The sequence below is a fragment of the Monodelphis domestica genome, chromosome 6 (genome assembly GCF_027887165.1).
Source record: "Monodelphis domestica isolate mMonDom1 chromosome 6, mMonDom1.pri, whole genome shotgun sequence".
NCBI classification, from domain to species: Eukaryota; Metazoa; Chordata; class Mammalia; order Didelphimorphia; family Didelphidae; genus Monodelphis; species Monodelphis domestica.
This window is the reverse complement of record NC_077232.1, coordinates 16,498,762-16,512,108: the sequence shown is the minus strand read 5'-3', so window position 1 is coordinate 16,512,108 and position 13,347 is coordinate 16,498,762. Positions and strand designations below refer to the sequence as shown.

At 42.8% G+C, this 13,347-nt stretch overlaps 1 protein-coding gene across 8 annotated transcripts in view; it reads left to right on the top strand.

The window, feature by feature from the left end:
• Nucleotides 1–13,347, top strand: part of STX3 (syntaxin 3) — a 62,937-nt gene that overhangs the window by 31,369 nt on the left and 18,221 nt on the right. For all 8 annotated transcript variants that reach the window (XM_056801685.1, XM_056801684.1, XM_056801687.1 and 5 more), the window contains exons 3-5: nt 9,439–9,538; nt 11,226–11,300; nt 12,169–12,236. In XM_056801685.1, coding sequence (XP_056657663.1) covers nt 9,439–9,538; nt 11,226–11,300; nt 12,169–12,236 — 243 coding nt within the window. The remainder of the gene's footprint in view (nt 1–9,438; nt 9,539–11,225; nt 11,301–12,168; nt 12,237–13,347) is intronic.

Genomic DNA, 13,347 nt, shown 5'->3' with positions numbered 1-13,347 from the left:
TCTCCTAAGGATTTGGTGAGATAGCAAAGTAGGCATCCTGGGAGGTATTGATATTTTGTTGGTTAATTTTTCTCAATTAAAGTCCATGATTTTTTCCAGATATTTGGCATTTTCCTTTTCAGTTATCTTTTTTTTTAAACCCTCACCTTCCATCTTTGAATCAATACTGTGTATTAGTTCTAAAGCAGATGAGTGGTGAGGGCTAGGCAATGGGGGTTAAGTGACTTGCCCAGGGTCACACAGCTAGAAAGTGTCTGAGGTCAGATTCAAACCCAGGACCTCCTATCTCTAGATTTGGCTCTCAATCCACTGAACCACTTAGCTATGTCCTGCTTCTCACCCCCCACTTCAGTTATCTTATGGGTTGAACCATCAATGATTTCAAGCTTTTGTCACTTTTAGCATGGCCCTCCTCTGCATTATCTTTAGTCATGTGGCACATCAAGGACTCTGTTGTTAGAAATCAAATGTGGTGACTCTCCTGCCATGAGTCAAGAAAATGATTTGCTATAGGAAACTTAGACAGATCTTTCCCCTTTTTTGTTTACGTGTTGTCCTTAGTCCCTCAGGGTGTTCTGACTTAACCGACTCTTTCACCAACCTTCCGTGGACTTGTTTTCCCCTTTAAAGCTTCGCATTGTCTTTTCAGGCAATACCGCTTATGATTTTCATGATCGTTTGAGGCAGTGTTGCTTATATTCTTTTTAGTTAAGATTTGATTAATTTGTATTCCAAATTGGCGTTGTCCTCGCATAATTAGAATCTGCTCCCCAGGACTCAAAATCCCAGCTTCCATGTTCCTGCTCATGTTATATACTAACATAGGGAAGAGATATGTTTCTTTTCCATCAAATGTGGCTGGGAAAACTGTCTCTACTCAGGCTTTTACTTTCATTCTTATATTTTCTTTTACTTCAAGAGATTATGAATAAATCTTATGAAATAAAATACTTGGAGTTATTGGATATTACTTTAATCTTCCACCTTCGCTGCCATATAGCTCTTCTTCATATCCCACTTTCTGCCTTTCCTGGTTGCTCAGCTTCTAGAGTCTTCCCTTTTATCTGCCATGGACATATCTTGTATGTACCTAAATCCTGGGCACACATACCACATACATGTGTTACATGTGTACTCTATGTCGTATATGTTACATGTTGCCTCTCCCGTTAGAATGTAAGCATTTTATGGTAGCCCTTAGCACAGTGCCTGGAATGGAGTAAATCCTTCATCAATGGCTGTTGAGAAGACTTGAATGACTGCTTGGCGATGAGGTCAGCCATTTGCTGATTCCAGTAGATTTTAGGTTCTTTTGGTATCCTCACTGCAATGATTAATAATAGTGTTTAAAATTCCTTTGCAAATTATGGTTGTCTGTGCTGGCTGATGTCTCTTTATTCCCCTTCTCATTTTTCAGCCCCATCAGCTTCAGAAAGATGGGACTCACCTTCCTGTGCTTGATTACAGATGAAGTCTCTTCTTCATCTTGCCTCTGTGTGTTTATGTGTGTGTGTGTGTGTGGTTAATTGGACTGAAGGATTCTGGGAAATTCCCTCCATCAATGCATGCCAACATTTGGTTAGGGGCAACAAGACGATCAGGTAGAACTTGAACCCTGTCATCTTTCCTTGGAGGATGAATTCCCTATTCTGGGTTCCCCACTGTATCCTTTCATTTTCCCTAATGAAGTAGAACTCTGAACAAAAGAGGACTTAATTTGGAAGCTCCATTTTGGAGAGCAAGATTTCTTGGAACAAGGAAGGTGCCAAAGAATCTGAAAAGTAATTTGCTGTGAGAGGCAGTAATGGGGTAGTGGAAAGAGTAAGAGGACCTGAGTTCAAGTCTTAGATCAGATTATTTCCATCTTTGTGCCCATAGAGCTGTTGTCTTGGGAGCCAGATGTAGATTCTCATTAAATAGGTTTTTCTTGAGCTAGTGTTCTTTCCATTGAATTCTGCTTTTATGCCTAGGGATGCTCTGTGTCCGGACAGAGCTCACAGCTCCGCCATGACTCAGAGAGTCCCCCCAATGAAATACCAGCCCCTTCCAGTCTGGCGGTTGACATTCTGGGGATGATGAGGCTGGTTCTTGGATAACTGCCAGATAGTTCAGTCCGCTTGGACCTGGCAAACAGACCTTGTGCTCTGCTGTCATGGTCTTCAAGAAGCCAGTGTCATCTCTATTGCCAACTGAGCAGGAAAAGGAGGCCTGCCAACGTGCTAAGAATCCTCTCCTTTCTCTTGGTCTTCTTGCAAGCCGCCTGAGCTGCACTCCAGGGCAACCTGCCTCCTCTTGAGTAGTAATTGGCCTGCTTTCCATTTCCTAATTCGGTTCCCTGACTTAATTGACTCCTTAGGGCAGAGGCAAGGGCTTTGGGAATGGTCCACTCTTGCCCATCCAGATGAGGGCAGCGATTAGAGTAACTTGGGTATAATTAGTTTGGTGGGGCAACATTACTGTGAAGTCTGACAGACTTGCTTTTGCTGAAGTGACTTCCTGGGGTGGCCTGTGATGATTTCCTGGGGAAGGGCAGGAATAATTGGCTTGGATAGAGATCAAGTAGTTTTAATAATTGCCGGGCTACGGAAGATGGGCTCATCCAACAGTATGTTTATGTTTGGGCTCCAAAAAGCCATCAATGTATTTCTCCGTGTAATAGTCTGTAGACCTTTAAATATATATGTACATGGTACGCTCATGTCACATATACACATATATCATATATGTATATGCACATACATGCATATAGAAACATAGGATAGTGACTTCTTGGGGTCATGCCTATCTGAGTTATTTCATTGAAAGTAAAAATCAAGTGTTACACATAATAGTGTTAGGAACTGTGCTCAGTGCTGGGCATAAGAAAGGCAAAAGGCAGTCTCTGTTCTGAGAGTCCAAAAATGAGAAGAGAAGATTTATCAGCACAATGTTATAGAATTATAATTTTTTTCCTTTTGAGTAAATGCTTTAGTTGAATTAAAGAGGTGATGGATGGTGATGAAGACAGACAATATGGCATCATGGATAGAGAGTTTGCTTCACATCCCACCTCTGATTATTTGTCCTGACTGTGTGACCCTGACCAAATAATGTTACTTCTGAGGGGCTGAGGCAGCTCTCTTAAGGTGATCAGTTACAGAACAGGTTTCTCTACTCTAGTAGAGGGGGCTCCCTATACTGATGAAATCAATCATAGGTTCTATTAAAGAAAAAAATAGTGTAAAAATGCTTAAGGTCCCAGGTGGATCCTGAGATCACAGAATTAGAGGTATTTGGGACTTCCTTATTTTACACACATATGGAGTTAAAGTGATCTATAAAGGCTTGAGGCAGTTGGCGTCCTCCATCTCCTTATTTTCCACCTGGCTCCTCTCCTGGTTACCTTGCCCTACTTTCTGCCTTTTCAGCATCCTTTTGGGTGTTGTCTTCCCAAATTAAATTGTAAACTCCTTGAGGGCAAGTTCTGCTTTAAAAAAAATTTGTATCCTCAGCACTCAGTACAGTGCTTAATACGTCTTTACTTACTGATTGACTTTGTCACCTTAGAGCAGAACGCTGGTTAGCTGGCACCTGTACAACTAGGGCAGCCAGGTGGTGCAGTGGATAGAGCATTGCGCATGGAATCAGAAAGATTCATCTTCCTGAGTTTAAATCTAGCCTGAGACTCTCACTAGCTGTATGACCCTGGGTAAGTCAATTACCTATGTTTGCTCATCTTCAGTTTCCTCATCTGAAGACAAACTAGAGAAGGAAATGGAAAACCTCTCCAGTATCTTTGCCAAGAAAACCCCAAATGTGGTCATTAAAGTTCAACACGACTGAAATGACTAAACAACAACATGCAGCTGGACCCCTTATGGGGATGGCATCACAGGGGCACACCTAGATGTTGTATTGTCGGGGACAACCAGGGCTGCCAACAGAGTCTTTTACAAAGTTCCAAGAAATCGTTCTGTAGTAGATCAATCAGGAAAGACCTTTCAGTTAGAGTGCTGGACTGACCTGGAAACTCCCCAAGTGGTGATGAACATGGTACTGGTTCACCCCCATTCAACAAATGTTGACTAAAGTATACGTAATTGGGCGTTCGGTCTCACTGAATATGTGACCAGTAAATATAAACACAGGCGCCAGAAATGTTAGTTTTTAAGTGCCCACTTTGTACTAAATACTGTGCTGTACTAGATGGTCACGAATGGCCCTTCTACCTCCAAGATTCAATGACTCAGTGGATTGAGATCTGGAAGAAACCTTAGCTCAGTGAGGGGAAGGAAATTTCCCCAACTTATACATCTGGAAAGATCTCCGAGAAGAACCCAGTTCTGACTCCAGATTCAGAGCTCTCTTACTGTCCTCCTGCCTGTCATTGTCAACCTGTATGCCAGGGGATTATTCTGAATAGGAAATACTTTTTTAGAGATTTTCTGAGAAAGCTAATCCATTAGGTAGGGACAACCTAGGACTTCTGATCTTATTATAACCCCAAACATGGCCTTTTTAATGTTGGTAGTGCCTGGGATTTTGTGAAAAGTGGGGCACTGAAGGGAGCTTAAGGGGTTATCTTTGGGTAATGAGGACATTCCTGGGCTCAATCACAGAGGAAACTGAGGTGGGTTCCCAATGGGATGCTGAAAGTCATGTCCATGCAATTTCAAGCAGGGAAGGTGGTGGGATCTGGTGTTAGAGAGCCAGTTTGAGATTTAGGAAAATTAGATTTAATTTTCATCCTCCATTAAAATTATACTTTGAGATCATAAGGAAAAGTATACAAAAATATTTATAGCCACATTCTTTGTGGTGGCAAAAAATTGGAAAAGGAGGGGATGCCCTTCAATTGGGGAATGGCTGAACAAACTGTGGTATATGTTGGTGATGGAATACTATTGTGCTTAAAGGAATAATAAAGTGGAGGAATTCCCTGGGAACTGGAACAACCTCCAGGAAGTGATGCAGAGCGAAAGGAGCAGAACCAGGAAAACATTATACACAGAGACTGATACATTGTGGTACAATCGAAGGTGATGGACTTCTCCATTAGTGTCAATGCAATGACCCAGAACAATTCGGAGGGACATGAGAAAGAACTGTGGGAGTAGAAACACAGAAGAAAAATAACTGCTTGATCACATGGGGCTAAGGGGGTTTGACTGGGGATGTAGACTCTAAAGTTTAGATCATTTAGAGTCTAAACAATCACTGTAATGCAAATATTAATAATATGGAAGTAGGTCTTGATCAATGACACAAGTAAAACCCAATGGAATTGTCCATTGGTGATGAGAGGGGGGGTGGAAGGAGGGAAGGGAAAAACATGAATCATGGAACCATGGAAAAATATTCTAAATTAATTAATTAAATAAAATGTTCCAAATTAAAAAAAATTATACTTTGCCTGGGGTGGGGTGACTAGAGGTCCCCAGAAAACATGCCCCAATGAGAATGCTGGAAAGTTTTGTGGGTGGATCTAGTGATGGATTGACTTGAGCAGCTCAGTTCAGTCTGGAGAGACTCATCACCCATCTTGATGTCACGTTTTTGGTCCCAGAATGCCCTGAAGACAATAGAGGGAGCCAAGTGGAGGGATTCATTCTCAGACTCCCAGAGAGTGTTGTCTAGTCTAACCCAATCACAACAGGAATCTTCCCAATATTAAACCTCTCCAGGGTTCCAGGGATTTCATTCCTAGGCAGATACTCCCACTGAGTCAGTGACAGATCCTCTATGTGTTTATTTCTTTCACCTCACAAGTGATCTTGTAGGGAACCAAGGGGGAAGAAGCTCTGGATGCAGGGTGTGCCACACACTGGGAGGGAGGAAGGGATGGAGACCTTTGGGCTACCAATTGGCTTTCTAGTTGCTGTAGGTTTCTTAATCCCTAAGGCAAGAATGCTCTTTAGTCATGATTATTTCTTTTCATTGCTTCCGTGCCTGGTGCCACCAGCCACCCTTTTGGGAAATGAGGCGAGGTGGGGCATCAGGCTTCTTCTCCACACTTGAACAAGAGTTCTCATCCGTATTTTTTAGAACCTTTTTTTGGGGATGTCTTATAGTTTTGCACTGAAGTCACTGGATGCAACTTTCCTAGCACCCTTCTGAGGTTTCTCTTCTGACTTAGAAGAAAAGTTATACAAACCCAACCAATGCAGCCACCATGTCCATTCCAGATCTATAGAGGCAGCAGAGTTGGGAGTCAAACAGAGCTGAATTCAAATCCTGCCTGTAATACTAGTGGGACTGGGTAAAATTATATAACAGCAATAATAGTGATAGCATTGATTTATTGCTTTAAGGTTTGCAAAGTATTTTGCATATATGATGTCATTTTATCCTCCCAACAATCCAGCATGGCAGGTGCTATCATTTTCCCCATTTTACTGGGGAAGAAACTGAGGCTGAGAAAGGTTAAGTCTCTCCTGTAAAATGGGTTGTTCAAATTAGAACTCACATATAAAGTGCTTTGCAAACCTTAAAGCTCAATAGAAATACTAGCAGTTATTATTTTTATGTGGCGCTCCTTCCCTCCTCTGTCCCCCAGCGCTCATACTCGCATCCATCTAGCAAGAGAAGTGTTACGAATCTTCTGTTCTTTGGTACCAACTCTGACGATCATAATTATTCAGCTTTCATTTCTTTTTTAATGTTGTTTTCATTTATATAATTATAGTCATTGCCTGTAGTCTGTTCGTGATTCTCTTAATCCTTTGAAATCGTCTATCATAAAATAGTAGATTTGAAGCTCTAAGGGACCTCAAATGGCATTCAGTCTAACTTTTATTTTTAAAAAAACCCTTACCTTGTTTAGAATCAATATTGTGTATCGGTTCTAAGGCAGAAGAGTGGTAAGGGCTAGGCGGGGGGTGAAGTGACTTGCCCAAGGTCATACAGCTAGGAAATATAGCCATCTAGCTGACCCCATAACCTTTTATTTTTAATTTATTTTTTAAAAACCCTCACCTTCCATCATGGAATCAATACTAAGTATTGGCTCCAAGGCAGAAGAGTGGTAAGGGCTAGGCAATGGGGGTGAAGTGACTTGCCCAGGGTCACCCAGCTGGGAAATATAGTCATCTAGCTGTCCTCATAACCCTTTATTTTTGATTTATTAAAAAAAAAAACCCTCACCTTCCATCATGGAGTCAATACTAAGTATTGGCTCCAAGGCAGAAGAGTGGGAAGGGCTAGGCAATGGGGGTGAAGTGACTTGCCCAGGATCACACAGCTGGGAAGTGTCTGAGGCCAGATTTGAACCTAGGACCTCCCATCTTTAGACCTAGCTCTCCATTCACTGAGCCACCCAGCTGCCCCCTCATAACCCTTTATTTTTACAACATAGGAAACTGAGGCACAAAGGCAAGGGTCACAAAACTGTCAGATTCTCAGGTAGGATTTGATTCCAGGTATTTCTTACTTCTCTCTTGGTCACTTTAGAATGCTATCTATATTTTGTTTAGGAGCAATATTTCACCTTGCTCATATACCATAGTTTGTTCAGCCATCACCCAATAAATAAGCACCCTCTTTGTCTCCAGTTTTTTGCTACAAAAGGTTCTGTTGGGAATATCTTGGTCCTCGCACGCCCTTGGGGTTTCCGCTTATTAGAGAGATGTCCGGGCAGTTCTTCTTGCATCTTATCTCCCATAGTTGCCATGGCTTTGAACTTTGGAAGAGTATTGTGCTCCTCTAGCTTGCAATGAGAAGAGAAGGAAGGAAAGGGGGCTGGGAGGGAAGAGAGGAAGAAAGGAGAGAGAAGAGCCAAGATAGCCACTCCTTCTTGTAGTTGCATTAGCCGGCCTCAGGACTGTCTTGTGACATGGTCCATCCCAAGGACAGAATGCTATCGTGGCCATTTTATGATCTTGTATTTGTGCAATCAGCTTTAGAAATGTGCCGAGGTCTTATCATCTCTCAGCCCGTGCCCACAGGAGCATGACTTGCTAGGTGTAACCTTCAGGTAATAGGCTTGCTATCTCTTAAAACTCGTGCCCAGGAAGACTCTTGGCTTCGTAGTTCACAACTTTGCCTTGATGGCTTAATAACTGCTTATAGATTGATTGATTGGAGCTCATCTAGTCTGACTCCTTCCCTTTTCAACTGAGGAAACTGAGGTCCACAGAGAACATGTCGCTAATAAAGAGCAGAGCTGGAATTTGAGACCAGATCCTCTGAATATGATGCTATCTCCTTCACTGTGACTTCATCTTCTTGGATACTTTTAACCCAGACTTTCTTAATCTCTAATGAGCCCTTGGACAGACTTTAGGGGATTAGTGGACTAGGACGAGAAAAGCAAGGGCATCTTTATTTTGCACTAACCTCTTACTAAAGTTAGCACTTTCTCCATTTATTTAAAAGTATTTTGAACAACACTGAGGTACCATCACACCTATCTGGTTGGCCAATATGGCAGTAAAGGAAAGTGGTAAATGCTGGAGGGGATGTGGCAAAGTTGGGACACTAGTTCATTGTTGGTGGAGTTGTGAACTGATCAAGCCATTCTGGAGGGTAATTTGGAGCTATTGCATACCCTTTGACCCAATAATACCACTATTGGGTCTGTATCCCAGAGATAATAAAAAAGGGGAAAGGATCCACTTGTTCAAAAATATTTCTAGCAGCTCTTTTTGTGGTGGCAAAGAATTGGAAATGGAGGAGATGTCCATCCATTGGGGAATGGCTGAACAAATTGTGGTACACGTTGGTTGATGGAATACTCTTGTGCTACATACAAGAAATGAGAAGCAAAATGATTTCAGAAAAAGCTGGAAAGAGCTGCAGGGACTGATGCAGAGTGGAATAAGGGAACTGGGAGAACATTGTACACAGTAACAGCAATATTGGATGATGATCATCTGTGTAAGCTTGACTCTTCTCCGCAATGCAATGATCTGGGACGATCCTGAAAGACTTCTGATGGGGAACCCTCTCCACCTCCAGAGAAAGAGATGAGGGAGATGCCTTCCACATCAGTGTGCTTATGGTTGGTTGTATTTTGGAGTGTTGGTTACATATGAGTGTGCTCTTACAACAATGACCAGTATGGAAGCATGTTTTGCATGACAATAAAAATAAAATTAAAAAACATTTTGAGAAGGGATCCATGGGCATCACCAGACAGACTGCCCAAAGGCTTGAGGACATCCCATAAAGTTAACCCTTGCTCTCTCTAGCTTTTCTTTGGATCTGTCTGCTTGATCCTCGTTTGAGTATTCCAGTTGCAAATTGGGCTTTGCCCAAATCCTTTTGTTCCACTGGGAGTGAATAGGGAATTAAAGGGACCCAGCATTCTCGGAAAGCATATTCAATTGGCCATTCCAAGATCTACTTAATGATTTCTGGCTGAACAAAGCCAGGAGAAAAGAGTGGACTCAGCAGGAAGCACTAGTAAGAAATCCATGGTTGTCTTCTTAATGATGAGGGTATTTCTGCCTCACTTTGTAGATAGAGGAGACTCGGCTCAACATCGACAAGATCGCGGAGAACGTAGAAGGAGCTAAGAAACTTTACAGTGTCATCCTCTCGGCACCAATTCCAGAACCAAGTGAGTTTTCACCCAGAGCTCATTCTCCGGGAGCTGTCTCTTTCCACCCAATGAAGCCAGCCTCAGTTTCCTACAGGGGCTGTGTCCAGAAGAGCTGATGAATTAATGATTATATTCATGGCATCTTCCATTTCATAATGCCTCACTTCCCCAGCCTTGAGTCCCTTCTAGGGTCTACTTTACCTCTTCAGCTTGTTCTCCCCTCACTCACTTAATATACAGCTTCTGCAAAAACGAGACTCCCGCTGGGTCCCCCCTATACTCCCTATAGCTCTTTTCCACCTTTGTGCTTTTTTTTTTATCCCTCTCCTTCCCCAATTTGTTACCATTATCCTATAGCTAATCTGAGCCATTCATTCTTCATGGCCCAAACCAAGTCCCATCTCTCCATGAAGTTTTATTTCTTTCTTTAAACCCTTATCTTCAATCTTAGAATCAACATAATATATAATATAATCAATAGAATTGCTAAGATAAGTTTTGAATTTGTTATTTTGGGAGGGTAAAGGAATATTTGATATAGTACAAGGTTAAGAATTAGATAGTTAGAAATATCCAAAAGGTAAGTATCATTAAAAAATGCAGGGTACAGGCAGCTGGGTGGCTCAGTGGATTGAGAGCCAGGCCTAGAGATGGGAGGTCCTGGGTTCAAATCTGACCTCAGACACTTCCCAGCTATGTGACCCTGGTCAAGTCACTTGACCCCCATTGCCTAGCCCTTACCACTCTTTTGCCTTGGAGCCAATACACAGTATTGACTCCAAGACAGAAGGTAAGGGTTTAAAAAAAAATGCAGGGTGCATTTTTTAAGACAAAAAAGGGAAGAATGTGGAGGAGAGATCCAATACTAAGTTTCAGATCCAAGGCAGAAGAGCAATAAGGGGTGGGAAGCTGGAGTTAAGTGTCTTGTGCAGGGTCACACAGCTAGGACATGTCTGAGGTCAGATTTGAACCCAGGTCCTACTAACTGCAGACCTGGCTCTCTGTCCCCTGAGCCACTTAGCTACCTATCATGAGATTTTCCTAACTATTCCAACTCTCAAAGAACTCTTCCTTCTCAGAACTTCTAAGGTGCTCACTGTCAAAACAACAGCTTTTGTGCTTAATTACAAACCATCTGTTATTATTTCAAACTATGTAGATATGTATATCTAATCTTTCTGAAGTGATCGTGAACCCTTAAGGCCAGGATCATGGCTTCCTCATATTTCCAAAGCGTTTAGGACAATGTTACAGATTCTGGGTTCATAGAATCCTAGATTTGGAGATGGAAAGGACTCTAGGGCTCATCTAATCCAGCCCTTTCATTATTACGGAGAAGGAAACAATCCCAGAGAGGGAATGTGATCTGCCCAGGTAAGATAGTAGGAAGTCACAGAGCTAGGTTGATGAAAGATGGTGAGATGTTCTCTCCGGAGACCCAGTGAGTTATCTCATCCCTTGGTTCGTTCATGCCCACGTAACCTTGGACAAATCATTTCCCTTCTCTGCGTCTTAGTTGGCTTCTCTCTAAAATGAGGGGGCAGGAATTATCAAGGTCTCTGAACCTCTTGAAATGAATCTTTCAGTTCTCCTGAGTGGATTGAGATAGCTCTTCCTCTCCTCTGTGGATGTTTACATCTTTAAGCCTCTTCTTCCTTCCCTCTTCTCCCCAACCAATTGTTTCCCTCTGTTTGTGTTTCTTCAGAAACAAAGGATGACCTAGAACAGCTAACTGGGGAGATTAAGAAAATGGCCAACAATGTCCGGAACAAACTTAAGAGTAAGAAAGAAATTGTGTCTTTGAGTCCCTCCTGACCTCTAAGCACTTCCTATCCCACTGTTGGAACCTGACTCCTGGCTGAGCCTTCCTCCCTGTTATCCCTCCTGCTTCTTTTCTGCCTCTGTGTTTTCTGGGAATGGTTTCTTCCCTTCCCCATCAGTCTTTCTTTCCCATGTACACTCTTGTCTTTCCATATCTCCTTCTATAGCATATTCAATATGGCGCATGGGGACAGATGAGGGTGGGACTTTTGACTTGGGAAAGTGCTGCTATACTAGGTCCTCTGAGTTCTCACTGGTGGGGATGACATGACCCAATCTGGGTTGGGTTAAGGGAGCCCCTCTGTTCTGGTGACAGTGGCTGTGTGTGCGTATGGTGGTTCTGTTGTCTAGCACCCTAGTTAGACCACTTCCACAGACCCTGTTCTCCATGGTTTACGAAGACCCTAGATAAGATGGAGAGCATCTGGGATGGGAAGGCCTTGAGGTCAGGCCATATGAGGACTGGTGAAAGAACTGGGAGTATTTGGGATGGAGAGGACCAGACATTGGTAGGGCAGAGAGGATGAGAACTGACTTGAAAGTATTGTGATGTGGAAGACCAATTAGAATGATTCTTCTGGGCCCAGAGGAAAGAAGTAGGAACAATGGGAGGAAGTTTCAAAAAGGCAGTTTTAAGCTCGATGACGGGGAAAAAGATCCTATTGATGAGACTCATCCCAAAGAAGAATGGTGGTGGGGTTCCTTCCAGTGGGGCTGCCCACTTTTACATGTTGCAGAGGCAATTCTATTTCAGGTACGGGTTGGACTAGATGGCCTGTGAGGTCTTTTTAACTCTGAAATTCTATGACTCTGTGATCCATTTCCAGACATGGAGAGGCACATTGAACAAGATGAAGTCCGGTCATCAGCGGATCTTCGGATACGGAAATCCCAGGTGCAGTGGTTAGCTTTTGGTTGCCTTTGCTCTCATGGGATTAAGTCAGAAAGTATTCACTGTGGGTCCAACCCTGTGCTAGGTGCTGTAGGAATGAAAAAAGAAATAGAAATAAATAAAACATTTTTATTTATTATATTTACATATATAAATTTTAATCATAAATAAATATAAAATAAATATATTATAAAAATAAATTTTAAAAAAGGTCCCTGCCCTTGAAGTATTTATTATCTGGTCAGGGATATTAGATTTGCCTACATGAAGCAACTGGAGGACACTTTAGAGAAGACAGCCAGCTCACGTTTATTAAACACCTACTGTGTGCCGGGCACTGTGCTCCAGGTGGAAGATACAAAGCAAAACCCAAGTAGCCCTGGCATCAGGGGGCTCAGTCTAATGGGGGAGAGAACCATCAAACAACTGTGCAAGTCACTTAAGTTCCATCTGCCTCATTGGCTTCATCTGTAACGTGAAGGATGATAATAGCCCGTCCCTCCCAGGGATGTGTGAGGAAGAATTGAGTTCCTATTTGTAAAGCGCTTCACAAACCTTGGGATGCTTTATCGTGTTAGCTGTTATTAAGACTTGCTTCTACAGGCCCCAGGAAGCCACTGTAGACAAGACAAATATTGGAGAAGCGTTCTTTTCTGAAAGATTAATCTGGCAGCTCCTATAGGATGGGCTGGAGGTTGGGGTAGAAACTGGAAATACAGAGATTGTCGAAGAGCCTGTTATGGCGATTTGAAGCGAGCCTAGATTAGGCTGGAACCAACGGGATTAACTAGAGGCCTCAGTCTACAGGTCTTAGTTCTTGGTTGGATACTAGTGGGGATGGAGGAAGGAGGGAAAGGAAAGATGCTGGGTCCAAAGAGGAAGAAAGAATCAAGGAAAGAGAGGCAGAAAGAGAATCCCAAGAGTCTGAGCTTAGAGCCCTTAGAGCAAGGTCTTCTTGCCTTCCCTCTTAGAATCAATCCTGTGTTGGGTCCAAGGCATTAGAGTGGGAAGGGCCAGGCAGGGTGATTTATCTAGGGTCACCCAGCTAGGAAGCGTCTGAGGCTAGCTTTGAACCCAGGACCTCTTGTCGCTAGGTCTGGCTCTCTCTCCACTG